The sequence below is a fragment of the Nansenia antarctica genome (genome assembly GCF_963989245.1).
Source record: "Nansenia antarctica genome assembly, chromosome: 4".
NCBI classification, from domain to species: Eukaryota; Metazoa; Chordata; class Actinopteri; order Argentiniformes; family Microstomatidae; genus Nansenia; species Nansenia antarctica.
In genome coordinates, this window is record NC_137689.1 from 16,940,326 (window position 1) to 16,958,430 (window position 18,105).

The window sequence follows — 18,105 nt, forward strand, 5'->3', positions numbered from 1 at the left end:
CTCATTCCCTAAATCACTATAGAGTACACATATTATTTACAACCATTAGAAAGCTTGAACATTACATTTTGCACCTTTAAGACCAGTTCAAAAGGAGCAATAGAAATAGCCATCTGTAGTATGCTAGATAAGAGAAGAAAAATGAGTCCCTTTGGCCTGTCCTGATTTCATTTAGCCTTGCACATGCCGCATTCATCTACCCTGGCTGTCTGCCCCGTGCCTGTGCATTCTAAAGCCCTACCTCTCATCTTGCCAGGTAGAAGAGGATTTAAATGAGTGTTTTTACTTTTCACCTCACTCAAATGAAGGACCGTGCTGGTATTCCCATTCACTCCTCAATTTGAGCAGACAAACAGTGTACTTTAAGAGGATGGACATCTAGGAATAGCATTTCTACCCTTTCCATTTGAATTTAAAATCACCAATCTCTGCTCTCCTCTCACTTGAGCACTGTTCTACCCCAAACATCCCAACAGTAAACAGCAGTTGGAGTGTCGAACAATTTATCTGGCACAATTACAGTCACTCAAAATGAAACGACACAACATGAATTCTAATTCTTGCAGGAGCATTAACTCTAAAGCCTACCATCATGAGTGACTATCTACAGTGTACAGCTGACATTTTCTGTGATGTTGTCTTTCAGCAAAGGGAATACTCTACTTCGGTCACAAATGAATAACAATGTAACTGTCAATGTTCATTCTCTGTATACTGTTTATTGTGATATAATACACAGTATACAGAGAATGGTCATTCTGGTCTTCTGGTTTATTTGTGCCAGAATGCAACACAGAGAAATAGCCAGCTGGTGTAAAGTGGAATAGAAAGTAAGTAGCCTTGAGAACCGATGGTTCTCGAGCCTAATGGCTCATAGGGCAGGAGCCTATCTGCTGTTTCCGTAGCGTGAGGCGGCTTGATGTACTTAGGGTGTGTAGGGTCTTACCGCAAATCCAACCCTTAATGCTGAGTGCCAAGCAGGGAGGCATCGGGTGCCATTTTTATAGTCTTTGGTATGACTCGCCCGGGGTTCAAACTCACAACCTCCCAATCTCATGGTGGACATTCTAACCGCAAGGCCACTGAGCTGGTTAATGTGGAATATAGTGCTGCAATATTAATGTAGCTTACTGTACTAAAGATGTTACCATACTGAAACGTTCTATTTTTGTGTGAGCGATGAATGTGTGAGACAGATGAGAGAGAGAGGGAGAGAGAAAGAAAGAGAAAGAGAGGGAGACAGAGAGAGAGGGAGAGGGGGAGAAAGAAAGAAAAAAAGAAAGAAAGAGTATGAGCATTAGAGGGATTTTTGAGTATTATTCATGCAAATAAATGACTCATGTACACACGCATGTTTAAGTGGTCATTAAGAGACTGTTGCACACAGCATTCAAATCCTTGTTTATCTGATTTCCAGTCTCACTAAGTCAGAAAGTCTCTGCATTTAAATGACCAGCATAGGAGGAGGTAGGGATTCCAACCGGATTAAAAATAATAATTTATAATAATCATTTTAAAAAGATAAATGAATGCACTCTGCTCACCTGCAAAATACTGGCCTCCAAAACTTGCAACAGCAAACCTGTTCTCATTTTGTGCACATTGCTTTATAAACAATAGCCTGGGCTAATGAGGAGGGTCATCGTGTGTTCAGGTGGAGTCTACATGTTGTTTCAATGGCTGTGGACTTGCTTACTTCCAACAGCACTTTTCTACTTACTACGCCCCCAGAATCTCAAGTGGGGTTGGATGGGAGCAAAGCAGAGGGGGGAATATTATGATGACAATAATAAGTGCCACAGCTGCGTAATCTTTAAATCCTTGTTGCACATCGCTAACTCACTACCCCACTTGGAAGTGGAGTGCGGCAAAACCTTTAAAATTCCAATGAATACAAAATATTCATGCATAATAATAAACCTCATATGTGTTCATCTGAGCAAGATGGGAAATAAAAGGACAACCCATCTCCCTCCTGTCTGCACCCCTAGATCTTTCTCTTCTCTTTGAGCATTCTCTCTCTCATTTCACTTTCTTCCCACCCCTATGCCTATCTCCTATCTCCCTATGCCTCTCCCTACACCCAGCCTTGCCAGTCAAACCTCTTGGAACCATATTAGACAAGGTTAGGGCTTCAAAGGCCTTCCAGAACCACTTTTCCTACACTAGACTGACTGTGTGAGTGTGTGTGTGCGTGCGAGAGAGAGATACCAGAACCAAACATCTCTGCTACTACATGTTAAAGGTATTACAGTACTTTGATAAGTAGCACCTACATGTTCCCCCACGTAGAGTATAACAGGATATGAAAAGAAAAAAGAAAAAAAAGCAGACACTTATCAAAAGTGACACGTCCTAGTTGTAATGTTAGATAGACATCAGCACACTAGCGATTTTTTTGTTAAGCTTGTTATAAAGAAAAGGTCTATAACACATTGAAATTACATTAAACTAAGATAATATGATGGTTATCATCATTTTTTTAATCTTTACAGTATTAACAAAGAAAATAAATGACATTTGTGGTTTTCTTTTGTTGCTTGTGCGTTCGCCACTATCTTGTCAATGATTCGCAAGGCATTTTGTAAGTTTGTAACTCCGTTTGGAGTGTGCATCAGAAAAAACTCTGTTTAGAGGGCTATGTACCCCTACCACTTGGCCCTACCCCACACAAGAATTGGGACACCCCTACCCAACACGTGAATGCGCAAAACAGAGGGGTAGGGCTAAAATGGAGGGCCAAGGGGTGAATTGGGATTGTATAGTATATAATGAATTCTCTCTCCTCCCATTGTGTGTGCTAATCTACAGTATGCACAAATAAGGTAAATGGGGTTCAATGGCCACACACACACAAATAATGATGTGGGATCTCATTTCTAACATGGTACAGTAACAACTGGTAATTCTATAGATTTTAGCAAAGAAAAAAAACTCTGAAAAAGTGATAACAGTAATTTAATTGAAGAGAAAGACAATTACAGTGACAAAACCAACAAACCATCAAGGCATTGGTAGAACCTATGACACCCTGTGGTGGCGCCTACAGCTAAAGTACCAGTTCTGTCACGTTGCACACCGAATATATATTCTAATGTCCCTACTGATGTTGACAGCCAGTGCTCTGCTTTCCCTCAACACCTCATGGTTGTTGCAGCAGGAATAACTTATTTGAACAGGTAATTAAATCTCTTGAGGTGTCAATGCTAAATAAATGAGCTATTTGAAGATGGCTGATAAAATAGACACTCGAGTGGCTCGCCCCTGCTGTGAGGAACACTGTAAGAGCGTGTCAGATGGAGAGATGGGGAGGGGAGGGGCAAGTTTAGTTCATGCAGAAAGGAATATTAATAAATCACGCACGGAAACAGAGGAAGGGAATTGGGGAAACTGACATGGTTTGAGCTTATTCACCCATCCTGAAGTGATAATCAGTCATCATTAAGAAAACTTGACAGTTTAGCTTGTTAATGCCGTTGTGAGGCAGAGAGGGGGAGATTTAGAGCAGCTTTAATGTCTTTGATATTTATTTTGGAGTGCTGCCTTTACAAATCATCATGCCAACACAATACCTTAGGCCAAAGGAAGTATCATTTTTCAGAAGAGAGAAGGGCAGCAAGGGGAGGCAGAGGGATTTAAGAGTAAGAAAGAGAGAGCTTGACATTGAGAACAAGGCTATAGGTTACAGCATATGCAGAAATACTGTATCAGCATAAGTTAGTTAGTCATTTTAATTGGGAAGAAAATGTGGAGCTGTGGGACATGAGACGATATGAGGAGGTTGACTACCTCAACATTGAGGTTCCTGTGCGCACACACACACACACACACACCCACCCACACACACACACACACACACACACAGACACACACACACACACACACACACACACACAGACCCACACACACACACACACAGACCCACACACACACAGACACACACACACACACACACACACACACACACACACACAGACCCACACACAGACCCACACACACACACACACACAGACCCACACACAGACCCACACACACACACACACACACAGACCCACACACAGACCCACACACAGACCCACACACACACACAGACCCACACACACACACACACACACACACACACACAGACCCCCCCCCACCCCCCCCCCCCACACACACACACCCTTCAGGGCACATGCAAAATCATGGCTAAAAGAAATATAATTTATCCCCTACCAAATCCATACAGACGGGCCTAGATTTCAACAGCATTCACAGTGATTTGATATGAACATAGGTTGTCTTTGATGCTGCTGTGAAAAGAAAATCCCTGCGATTTGCCTCTCCTCATTACAATAACTACCATCTCTTTCAATTTCTAAAAGAAGTCTCCAGTCTGCATGTTTCTCATGTGCCACAGTTTCATCCACTGTCACATGCCTACACACGAGCCTACACACGAGCCACCCCATCGCCTGGATAATTAGCCTCTACTTCCCATTGCTACTAAATAATTGACCACTAAAATATGTTCGACGGGTAGAAAGAAAAACGTAATTTAGTACCTCCCGTTTTGCTTATTTCATACAATACAGTATATTTCAAGGGTCTATGGATGACTGGTAATCCGGCAGCCAATTTCACAGAGGCCTTGCAGCCAAGAGGCAGAGCACTTAAAATGCCATTGATCAGGCAACACATTCAGGCAAAGACAGCATGACTGGCCTTCGTCACTGTTTCCCGGCGCTTCCCAATGCTCACTTCAGTGTATTCTGAGGTGTTTCATGCTCTTCGTTCTCCAGACTACAGCCACTTTCAGCACTTCTCCCCCCAGCCACTTGTTCCTTACTAAGGACCTTGTGTTAAACATGTCTGACTGCTAGACTCTGTAATGGCACATCAAGACAGTTTTAGGTGGGAGTAAAAATGGAGCCCTTTCAAAGAACCACTTTAAGGAGGTTCTCTGATAACTCTTTCATTCTTAATGTATTCTCCTCATAATATATATATTATTTTTTTTACTTTATAACCATTTTTTTAAATATTTTTTTTGAAATGGCATAAAAAAAGGGCATATTTGGTGACATGACAAATGAAATGCGCTCCGACGTAGTTAATGACCCTTACCTTGACGCCACGAACACGGAACTCTGCCAGCGCTCGGTTCATCTTGGCCGCAGCTGCGGGCAGATCATTCCCGCTGGCAATGACTTTGACGAGGAGGGAGTCATAGTGGGGTGAAATCACTGCTCCCTGGAATGCAGAGGCACTGTCCAGCCGAATGCCCATGCCCTCTCCACTCCTAAACACCTGGGGAGTGGGGGGGGACAACAGTGAGGAGTTAGACCATGCAAAGTCACAAGGACAGATAGAAGAAAAGTCTTAAAACCCTTGTTCAAACTTTCATGTCGGTTTATTCACTCAATTAGCTGGCAGTAGTCCCTACTGTGATACTGCAGATGTTTAATTAGCTGGTATCTTTTAACAACCACCAATTCATGGTCCAATTAAAATTTCAAAGACACGTTTCGTTGGAAGGCAGATTTGATTGAAGTCTTTTTTTTTATTAAAAAAAACAAAAACAGGATGTTAATAAACTAGAGTTCCAAATTAAAAGGTTGCTTTCGACGCAATAAGAGGGGAAGTCTATTAGTCTTGGACTCTGTACTGTAAAACGACAGAGGAGATATAGACAAAACTAGCCTTCAAATCAGCAGGTCCCCTGAAAATAGGCTTCCAACAATACTAGTGAAACATGGCATCGTCCAAACATGGTCTTAATGTGCAGATAGTGCCAACACTGTTTTTGTTCCATTATGGAATATAATATCAAGTACTGAGTCAACCACCTAGTCTATGAGGTCCATATGCACATATTCAGAAGATCATACATAACATGTTGAAAATGAAAAGCCTGAACTGAACCAAAAGTATGATTAAAACACTGTTTAATGTCTCTGATCCTCCAAGCCCCTTCTGTCTTCCTTCATCTGCCGCCCAGAACAGGGATTAAAGCCCTGTTAACCCCATTCCCACTGTTACCCCATTGTGAGTCACTGCAGGGAAGACTCTCGAAATCAGAACAATCTCTGCAGAGGAGCCTTTCACCACAATTATACACTTCAACCAGCAGCGCGAGCATAACACATGCACCACACCTCGTGTTGTGAAGCTGGTGGGGCTTATGTGATCTATCCCACTGGTGTTCTGCTCCCACCCCGGTGCCACGCTTCATGAACCTTCTCACATCGAACATCCTCTCAACCTTATATCTAACCAGTCAGCGGTAAGCAGGAAATGCCCTAATCAGACAGCTACTGCTACTACAAGGGGAGTTGACAATCTATCAGACGGTAGCTATTGCACAGTAACTGATTAATTTAGTGGTTTCCAACTTCAGTTATTATCGCAGGGTCTACTATTGGAGATGGAGACAGACAATGTCAGAAAAACAAACAAGCCTCGTCTTTGAGCCACAGGGTGACATCTTTTATCTGCTAGAAAGAAGTCTGGATGTTGTCCAATGAAGCTCCCACAGTACAATGGCTCATGCCTTTGGGGCTTGACTCAAAGTGTGTCGGTGTGTGTGTGTGTGTGTGTGTGTGTGTGTGTGTCTGTACGATCTCTGTGTCTGGGAGAATAAACTGATCAGAGGTCTAAATGGATGTGTTCAGGGAGTGAAGGCGCCATGGGAGGGAGGTTCAGGAGTGGCGAACGTGCTCCTGTTTCTGTCAGGATCCAAGTGTGACGGCTCAACCTCTGTCGCCACGGCAACAGGGTGAAAAAAGATGGCGGCCTGCCAATCCATCTCCCCAACCCCTCCCCCTCATTAGACACAGCCACCCTTTTCTCAGAAGTAGGTCACCACACCTCCACTCATTCTCCCACAGCCTAAACCTGTCAAGTATGTACCACAGCATCCTCACTACACTTCAGCCTCGAGAATCCCTCCGTCTATCGACCCGCTAAACAGTCAATCCCAACAAAGGTTTCATACAGCAGTTGTCTCCTTCACCATGGGTGCGTAGTCCCTTACCTACCAGCTTCTCTCACTCAGAGGATAACTTCAAACACTTTGTCAGTTTGACAAGTTCAACCATGGGTTTTGCTCAAGCAAAGAGAACTAGAAAATGCATTACACGGCTCTGTTGAATTCACTCGCTCACTTGAGACGGGTGGTACACCACACAACAGACATGTTCAGCATGTCAACTGAACAACGCGGCACACGGGATGAGTGCGCTACTCCGACAACCTGCATCAATATCAGACACCGGAGAGGGCACTATAGCAGCTGCACTACAAACCTAACAATGGTCAAAGAAGGAACCTAGTGAATCAAGGTTGGACTCGTCTCATATTTTCTGCTGCATTTCTAACAAGGATAGCACTTGGATAGAATGCAATTTTGTTGTTGTTGTTTTTTTGCACTTCTCACGAGTGCATCATGTGAACACTTCCCTCTGATCTCCCATCATTGAGCATTTTAGCTGCACCCTGGTAAAAAGCGCAGCGTTCGGTCCCTCACACATTTTAATGGATCGAACAAATCACGGCGACATGGCAGCAATGCACCACAGCTGCTGTTCAGCAATTAGGACATTGGGAGAAACATTCTGCTCATATTGTACTGCCACTCTCACTACTCTCCCCATTTCTTCTCAGATGGTAAAGCACAGACAGCACACCCATGACAAACCCTATGAGGCTTGCCAATGACACTACAGTTGAAAGCAACATTATTATGAATTATTACAGATTAAGGCAAGAAAAACATTGCCGACAGCTCTCTCGATGCGGTAGATACACACAAATCTTGGCGTGGCCTTGTTTGAGACAGAGGACGTACTAATGAACCGTTAACAGACGGTGTAATGAGTCATGGATCAGAGCTGTGAATCGGCTGCGGTATCAAATATGACCATTAAATCTATCTCAAATGAAATGGAGGGGTCAGAGGAGGGGAGGGAGGGAGGCTAAGGCAGAGAGCTTAAAAAGCACCGTCCTCTGGAACGAGCAGCAACGGTAAGCATCGTAAAGTAGGACCTTGCACAAATGACTCGCACTCATCTCATTAGGTTGTCCATTAGTCAGAGAGGTGGGGTAATAGTTGTGGGTCACCGTGGGCGCTAAGGTGTGTGGGAGAATCTCATCAGGTGTTATAACACTGTTCTAAGGTGGAGAGACCTCAGGTGAACAGAGGGTAAAGGACAACATAATATGGGCACAAGGAGGAGAGCTTGACAGTTGCTGGAAAAACAAATGCTGAAACAAACACCAAAACAGAATGCGCAGAGGGAGAGGGGAGAATTGAATTACGTGAGAAAAGCAAATGTCAAGCAGAAAAGGGAGAATGCAGAGGGGAGAGGAAGCCATACACGTACAGAGAGGAGGAGAAATCCTGTTTGGAACTAAATGCATTTGTCAGAGGGCGAGAGTGAGACAGCGAGGAGAGGAGAAAGAAAATGGAAGAGGGAAATGAAGCGACACAGAGTGGAGGGAGATAAGAGAGGAGGAGAGGGAAATTATTTTCAGGAGAGCAAAATAAAATAGAAAAATTAGAGGAAGTAGGCCCTAGACAAGGTTAGAGGAGCGAGTAGGAATCACAGGAAGAAAAAGAATAGGAAGAACGAGGGTAAACTGAAGATGGGGATGAGAGGAAAGGATAGAGGGGAGGCTGATATTATGGTCGGAGAGGGAAGGGGAAAGACATGGTAAATGGGGATGGGTTACCAAACACTGGAGAGTCAGGGATGATTTTATTACTTCCAAAATAGATACAGGCGGGTTGTGGTAGAAGCACATTTTTCATAAGGAATAGAATGTCCATCATAGTTAGAGTGAATTGGTTTTTTATTAGGTGAGGAGCAAGGGCTAAGGGGCGGGGATGCGCAATCATATCCATTTCAGCATATCAGCAAATTGGGAGATTTTCAATTTCATGTCGAGCAGCAGTGGCATATCTTGTTCCAGAGTGGTTATTCAGTTTGCCATATCAACATTCAACAACAGATGGGACTTTCCTCAAAGACACTTGTATGAGTGCCTGTCTAAGCAGAGCAGTCTATATAGGTTTAACACGCATTACTGTGTCCAGAAGAATCATACGGGAGGTGCCGTGTGGGGGGTGCAATACTAGGTTACACATTCATAATGTACACTCATGAAGATCCGTAGAACACATACTGTACAGAGAAGAATGTGTGGAGGGGTATTCATGTTGTAGATGTGTCAATCTAGTGGGTGCACGGCATTTCTTACAGTAACCATTTTAATAGTTGTTTGTAGCCAGTGGAATGTTGATGTGAGGGTTGACTGGGGTGTGAACTTTCAATTTTCACAGGAACCAAATAGCTCCTCTCTACCATCAATACTTCAACACTCCCACTCTGAGAGACAATTTTAGCTACACGCGTTTGGTATGGGCACTAATGGCAACTGAGAAAGGAGGGACAAGAAACATCCATCTCTCTGCTCGGTGACAGCATCAATATTGCAGCCGAGAAAACCAAACAAACTCAAGGACATGAAATGTTCACATCCATCATCTCCTATTCTAATATAACCTCAATGTAGTGGTTTGAGGTCAGCTGCTTGCACATTCACAAGGCAGGAATAATAGAGGCAACCACAGCACAACAGGATATACGAGACTCCTACGGCAGGCTGTACTAAACCTGGCTGCAGGGTGCAGCCGAGACGTCGAGACTCTTTCGAACCCGCCCTCTCCGTCTAATGCTGGGCACCAGGCCATTTAAGCCAACAGGGCACCACTTGGGTTACAAGTGAAAAAATGAAACAATCATGAGGTCCGGCAAAGGCGGCTGGGCTATATATTCAAACGTTTCAACAGGGGCTCTTAACAGACCGGAGAAAAACTACTCAACAGAAAAATAGCCCCTTTGCAAAACTGACAAGTGGACAACCTTTTCAGACAAGTCATTCTGCTATGCCCGGGAATGTTATTAGGCAGCTGTGCAAAAATAAAATGTGTGTCTGAGGGCAAAGGATTGTCTGGGGGGGTACCTGGAGTCGTTCAGGGTCGCACTCAATTCATGAATAAATTGTACTGTTTGCACTTTGTTGTCACACCTAGAATTATTCCTTGGGACGAGGCTCTGTTCAGTACATGGCCTCAAATATGTGCCCCCCAAAGGATGAGAACAGGTTCTTCTACATATTCAGCAGTAGAGGGGTCTGGGGGGGCTTATGACATGCACTCCCCATATAGCACATGGTGACATGGTGTGGGCTGAGGTGCAGTCCTAATGGAACGGCTTATAGAAAAATGATGTGTCCGGCTAAATAAATAAAGCACATAAAACATGGACTCCCTAAAACATTAAGACAAGATGTTTAAGTAGTCATGTATATATTTTCCTGAAACTGCAGACCAGGTAATCCAGCAGCTGGTGTACACAGGGAGAACTCTAAACTTGTCTCAGAGGAGACGTATCACATAGATAGCGGCCAGCCACGAGGAACACACTTTGCATGTTTAGAGAATGGCTGCAACTAATCCTGTTGTCTGCCTAGAATGTAGAAGCGTGTTCCATTCTATAAAGTATTTCCTTGGGAATATCCTGGCACTCCTCCCAATGATATTTCATAGGGCAACTCAAGAGCCTGATACAGAATACAAATGGAAAGCCCGGCTTTGCGCCTTTATTCCCTGGCAAATCTCAAATCACAGGCAATGAAAGTATTGGCATGGGCTTGCACCTCAATGAACCTGACCTTGTGGTATGAGTGTATCCAAGATGTGATTGTGAGCTAGGGGAATTGTGTGGAGTAGGCCTTGTATACCAGGAGTTGAGATTTCTTGATGATAAAGGAGAGATCATTGCTGGCCCCCAACACATCATCAGCAGATGGGATAGAGCAGGCAGCATTAAAAACAGAATGGAATGCATAACTACAACATCCATCATGGCATTATGGATAACAAGCGCACAGTGAAGATTATGATATCAATGATGGCGGCGACAATGAAGTGATCATAACAATAAGGCTAGTTTTCAATTCCGTGGCAACATTTTAAAATGTCTACCATTTCCAGTTACTTCATTTACCACCCGCCAAGAGAGAACACAGACTGCAGAAGACTCTGAGTCATATTAATATAATTTAAAATGAGCTGTTCAAAGCCTAAAACAAACAGTAAACTGGCTCAATTACAGTGATTTTCAATTCAACAGATGCTCGGTTTCCTTTGCTACCACATTTTTTGTCGGAGCGTATTATACTATGCATTCTCCGTATTTCTTCTCGTCTTCAGTTGAGCTGCTAAAACACTAAAACAGCAGGCAAGATCCCAAAACAAACCCTCCCTCCTTTCCCCATTTTTACCAGATGTCACATTTACGAGTAGCTGTTAAGCTTTTCTCTTCGTCTTTTTTTCCTCATTGTTCTTACAATGCATTTTTATTTATTAATTTTCTCACAACGTCTGGTAAAATATTGTTGGAGGCTTGCTTCACAGAGATGCAGTCAGGGGAAAGCTAAAAGCTAGGCTGCTTTCAAAGTAGAGGGGAGGAAGGAGAATCTTTGTATACCTCATCTGCCAGCCAGTCCCTGACCAGCACTGAAACATTCACATGCATCTCTCATACCTTTCTCCACCCTCAACCTATTGATTTAAGTTCATACACATCCATAATGCATCCACTCATCCATCTTTATTCTCTATCAGTCACCTGCTGCATCTAAACTGATCTCTGCAATAATCTTTAATATCTCCCAATTCCCTTGTGGACAATAACGATGCGGCTCTCAGAACTCCTATTCGCCTAACTTTGTTGCTCCTTCCAGATTCCGAAAGGGGCTGTGTAGGTTAGAAGTCGAAAAATGTTTAAAAAGAAGATAACTTTGATGCATCCTTAACTGCGCTGTGGTAGATAACTTAATATCACTTTCCTATCTCCTTTATGTACCTTTTGTTTATATTAATTTACGACACTTTACCATTTCATGCTTTTTGTTAGAGGTTGAGATGCAACACCAGCAGTGCTCTGTGTCTGACATCGCCCGACATGAACTGGCCACTCATCTGGAATGGAAACTAGAATACAAGTGAGAGCCAGGGTTTGTGGTACACAGAGATTGACCTTAAGATTGGTAATTGAGTGGTTAGCTGCTCAGGTAGACAGACCCCCGAGGGTAGTCTTTGTGCACTTCAGAGGCTGAGCTCTTAACACATCAAGAGAAAATCCAGCTCTGAATTAATCAGAAAGACCACGGGGACCAGAATACACAATCTTCAGCTGGGGCCGAGGGGAATTTTGGGTTGACTCGAGACCTACAGTAAGTGTCAAACGAAAGAGACTGTTCAATAATTAATCCCTAAAACAAAGAAAATGTTAGGAAAGAGCTCCCGAGGGAACACATGGCTGATCTCAACCATCAACAAAACAAACACTTTGTACACAAGATACAATCCTAATATGGAAACGTATAGGAGGGGAAACAAAACGAGTTGCTGGTCAGTCACTCGGCTGTCAGCTGAGAGTGGTTGGAGTCAGCAGTGGTCTGACAGAAGTGAGAGGCCTACCTCAAGTCGCCCTGTGTCAGGCTGGAAGCCACGGGCGGGGTCCTCGGTGGTCACACGACACTGGATGGCGTAGCCATTGATCCGGATCTTATCCTGCTTCAAGCCCAGCTCTGGCAGGCTACGCCCCTCACATACACGCAGCTGAGCATGAACCAGGTCCACACTGATAGGACAGAGAGAAGAGAGATTGAATGCATTTTTCCTGTACATTTTCATAGCAGCGTTATGTTTAAGGTTATGACTCTGACATGCCTACAGTTGTAACAGATTTGCACAGAACTTGTTTATCATTATACCTCGATGCCTCCAACTATACCGATGGACACTTCAGATACCTCATGACATTCACAGACATACGGTAAACTAGCAGTGTGATGACATTCACAACTGATTTTAAGATGGGAAGAGGAGTTCACACTCCAATACCTTTCCCATTTCAGAATGTGACATTGGACTCATGACACACCTTCAGCAGACCTGACAAAAAGAAATCTGAGGGGGGAAAGGGAGAGGTGGTGGGGGTTCAGTCTGAAGGGAACAGAGCAGAGAAAAGGTCTTCAGGGTAAGAGAGAGAACTGACACCAAGTCAGGTATGACTGCAGACAGAAAGAGCTGGTCCAGAGAGACCTGCCTAGGGAAAGGCAAGAATATAAAATATATATAAAAAATATAAATCCTTCAAGACTCACACTGCAAAACCATTCCTTGTTTTTTCACAGAAACACACTGTACAATATACTTTATATTCAAAAAACCTTCAGGACAATTTTACAGAAATGTTTCTTGACATCCAGTTTCGGTATTAGCAGTGTGAGACAAATCAGAAAATGGTATTGTCTGATAATATTTTGAGTTCCTGACAATATGACGGAGTACGTTTTAAATGCTTAATGGCACAACTATTCCTACCTAATAACTAATAACACCCCTTTTCTTTTAAATCACAAAAAGTGTATATGGAGAAAAGGAATGTTCTCATAGAGGAGATATATAGTATATACATAATGCATAATGCATACATCTCTCTTCTGCCAGAACTCAGGCTTACCCATAAGGAGAAGGGAGAACGCTGTACTGGAATCAATAATGTTGAACAACAATTATTAAGTGAACAAAGTGTCTATGGCTGCTTTTGTTTGTTGCATCAATGGATGTAGCTGATAAAAAAAACACTGCAAATTATGCTCATTCACAAATGCAGGCAAAATGTTGAGACAAAGTACATTTAGCCTACCTAAAGCCCTGAATACTGCCAATGTATCCAGGTGACAGAATGTCTTTCACACTGACAAAATGTTTGGAGAAATTGGATATGCAAAGAATAAGACACTGTTTCGCTTTGGGAAAACGTACATGGTTAAATTGACAGCACAATTCATATGTGGAAAGTCCTGGAGAGAACAGATAATATTGATAGGACAAGGCTAATAAAACAACAGCATGCATGTTCTCTAAGGCCTAGTGCATCTCATGTATAATAAGCATTTAGCAGAGACCATAACACTGCTTGCAGGTAATGGCTTATAATTACATTTTCTGATTATTGTTTTGATTTATTTTTTTATTTTTTTCAGTTGCTGGTACGTTCAACATTTGACACAATGCCGTGTTACACATTTAATCTATAGTGAATACAAGTATTTTGATCCTCAGCAATTAGCAACGTTTTAAACTTTAAAAAAATATATAAATGATTAGCCGTCACAGGCTCATGCGGTGGGATCACTTGGGATCAGGGGTTGGATTACTTTCACATTTCTGTTACATATTTTGACAACACAAAGACACACTGCTGTGATGCGTCACTCTCTCTCTCTCTCACACACACACACACACACACACACACACACACACACACACACACACACACACACACATCAGAGAAGAGGAGGACAGAGCATAGTAGACTGATGTGATATGAGCTGGGTGGAGAGGGAGACAGAGAGTGAGCAAGGGGAAAGGAGAACAGAGAGTTGTGGGAATGAAAGGGGAGGGATTAATATATTCTGTCTAATTTCCTATTCCACTTTAATTGCTGATGCCAGGCGGCATGTGGCACCGGTGTGGATGAAAATGATGCCCCTCTCCCTCCGGAGAAACTCAGTCCTTCTACCACAGCTAAGATCCAGGTCATCTTTGAACCAGCCTCCCAACCCGCCCACCACCCGGCTGACAAGCTTTCCACATGCTTGTGTTCCAGTTTAGCACTCTTCTCTCACCTCTCCCACCCCTCTCTAAACACACAGCTGCAACCTAGCTACAATTCAGTGACTAGAAACCCATTACAGGGTCAGGGACAGACAGCCACACACACACACACACACACACACACACACACACACACACACACTGCATTGAGGTGTGAGTGTGAGCAACTGGAGTGGTGGAAATGAAGAGAGAAGGATGTCTAACCTAACTGAAAGTATATAATCTGAGTTGGCTCTTGATTACTTCAAATTATTATTATTATTATTATTATTATTATTATTGGTTTAAATATGTTTTTAGGGCATGTCTGGTTTACTGGGATAGAGACAGAAGGTACTGACAGGAAGGATGGGTGAGAGAGAGGGAGGGATGACATGCAGGATAGGTCGAAGGCCAGAAGTGAACCAGGCAGGGATCCTACACACCTTAGTGAGCTACGCCACCCAGACGTCCCACTTAAAAAAATGTTTTTAACTCTGTTGCAGATAAACATGTGCCATATAAGAGGTTATGGGTGAAAGATAGAACAAATCCTTGGTTTACACCTGAACTGTCTGAAACTATGAAAAAAATAAATGGGGCCTGGGACAAAGCTAGACAGACTGATTCCACTTCTGATTGGCTACTTTTTAGAAAACGGATAAATAGGTGCTACGTTCAGGGAGGCTAAATCTACCCACTATACAAACTCGACAATGATGGAGACCCAGCTACATTTTGTAAAATAGTGAAACAGTCCTGCCCCCATACTGCCCCATCACATATCAAATCATGACTGATGCTGGTGCTGTTACAGGCAAAAGGGAATAGATTATGCTTTTAATCAACATTTAATTTCTGCTGGATATTTTTTTTTATGTACAATTCTTCTGCTGTTGGCAAGCAGTCAGGTGATATGGCATACATACATACCTACCTACCTACATACTGTCAACTGGCCTGGATCACTAGTAGTAGTTTGGTGAATACAGGGCATCAAAGGTTTTCTTTTAAACAGTTCACAGTGTGGGAAGTCCTTGATGCTTTAATTACTATAAACACTAACAAGTCCATTGGGGTGGACATACTTGATCCTAGTCTTTTACAAATTGCAGCACACCTTATTGTGACACCGCTGTTGCACATTTGTATCCAAACACTTATTTCTGGGACTATTCTTAATTATGGAAAGTAGCCCATGCGCTGCCGCTTCACAGGGGAGGAGACACTAGTAACCTGAATAACTAATCGCCCGATCTAAAAAACAACAACAACAACATCCTATTCCAAGGTTCTTTGGGGAGAACCCTGTATTCTCAAGAACGTGCAAAGATACCTCAGAAGCTCAGAATTAAATATTAAGACCCTGAGTATGGTACGAAAAAGTGGAACGGACACTAAGCGATACTGAAACTAGACTAGTACTGCTTGGGCATTTTAGGTCGCACTTTAGGGACCTGGTTACAGGAGTGTTCATGTTTGGTATGAAATTGTAACTTGTGTTTGTTTGTTTTTTATTTAGGGTTAGGGTTTTCTTGTTTGTATCCTATGTATTTGTACCATTTGTATTGCAGGGCTCCCTTGAAAAAGGGAGTCACAAGAGGTCTCAATTAAAATAAAGACATAGAAGGAAAGGGACAGGAAACAGCACAGCCCATCCATTGCTCAATCCTCCTGGCTGTAAAGATAGTTTCATGAGAGTGGTTGTTATGTCACAGTGAAGCAGAGTAAGAAGAGGAGAGAGTGGATGCACCGAAAATGACACGTCTACATTGACTGAAATTAGAAAAATGCATTAGGCTACATGTGAACAGAGGAAGAAGAGCCATCAGAATCTGGGGGAGGGTAATCCATGAAGTTCAATGAAAGAATACATTAGAATGTCACGGCCATTCCCAGAGAGTCTTTATACCACTTTACTTGCAGAGAAACACAGAAGGGAGCCGTAATTGGTCTTAATCACTGTAACCAATTGTAAGTCATGATACAGAGGCAGACAGCCAGTCAGACGCAGTAGTCTAATACTCTGTATACTTAATACTTAATTACTCTAATACGGGAGCAGTAATTACTCCAATACTTGAGCAGTATTAAGATCGAGTTTGTCTTGTCCCGCAATACTTGGTGATTCAACACACTAGCAGAAGAGAAAATGACCTGGGGCATGGCATGCATGCTCCTTTGGAGAGTTACAAAATAAGAATCAAGTGCATTACAGTCATATGCATTTCCAGACCCAATCACTCAGAACGGCACTCCTGCAGAATGCCAATTGCAGTCTGACAGTTCCAATTTCATGCAACAAGATGGACATCTATAATGAATGAACCTTCGTTCCTTCCACGCAAGTAGACATGCACAAATGAAGAAGCCTGTTCCAGGAATCGAGAGCAAAACAACCAACAAAAAAACATACAAATCAATGTATGTGTGGCGTGTGGCTGTGAGAGAGTGAGTGCGCATGCACAAACAACAATAGAGCACTTAGAATGGATGCTGCATTCCCTTCATCCATCTGAATGATTCAGTGAATTACCTTTAATGCGTCTGATAAGTGCGGATGACTATTGTCAGTTATTCACCTCTGAGTGAACGCACAAGACAGATTTCTGGTCGTATCCAAAGTAAACATTCTAAATGGCCCCGCCACATAGGACAACATTTCCTTATCGTCTCCTCTCTTTGTGTCTGCCGTCTGACTTTCCTTTTCTTCCTTGAGGCTCAGCTTTGTTGCTAACTGTTCAAACAAGCTTAAGTTGAAGAGCCAATTCGCCCCTAACCTTTAAGCATTTCTGAAAGAATATCCTAGCAAATTCACTCACTGGCTCAATACCTACCTACCTAACCTCTTAAAAGGTTATTTGAAAGTGACTTTGATTTCAATATCAAATCATTTCTGGGTAAATGTTAGGTAACATACTTTAACTGTTTCCAATTAAAACGCTACCAAAGAAGCAAGATGTAACTTTTTTGCTCGTCACAATTTCTCAAGCCAGCAGACTGCAAGATTGACTGGGCGTGATGCTTGCAAATTTGAAATTAAATTGTTAGCAACTCTACTAAGATCAGTTAGCAAACAAGTAATTTGTCTAGCTTGCAACACTGTGTTAGCTCAAACAACAGGACTACAGCTACATCGTTTTCTTACCTTTGTAACAGTCGTTGCTGAAGGGATGTCAAATGCAAACAAATTATATAATTGGTTTTTAATTCATAGATTTTTACTACCCAGAGCACGCAGTCTATTGGAGTATAACATAAGCTGGTCGTGGTAACAGACATATAACCCCTTAAATCACCCATCTAAAACAGAGCATTTGAGAGAGAATAGCAGGGCTAGATTTTTACATACTAGAAAACGACAGAAACAGAATCTTTCATATCTGATC

The 18,105-nt window shown here is 42.6% G+C and overlaps 1 protein-coding gene across 1 annotated transcript in view; it reads right to left on the reverse strand.

The window, feature by feature from the left end:
- The window catches only part of pcxa (pyruvate carboxylase a), a 60,331-nt gene that overhangs the window by 26,125 nt on the left and 16,101 nt on the right, over positions 1–18,105 (reverse strand). Inside the window, exons 9-10 of the mRNA XM_080529782.1 lie at positions 12,530–12,692; positions 5,107–5,289 (exon numbers count right to left, since the gene is read on the reverse strand). Of these exons, the coding sequence (XP_080385908.1) occupies positions 5,107–5,289; positions 12,530–12,692 (346 nt within the window). The remainder of the gene's footprint in view (positions 1–5,106; positions 5,290–12,529; positions 12,693–18,105) is intronic.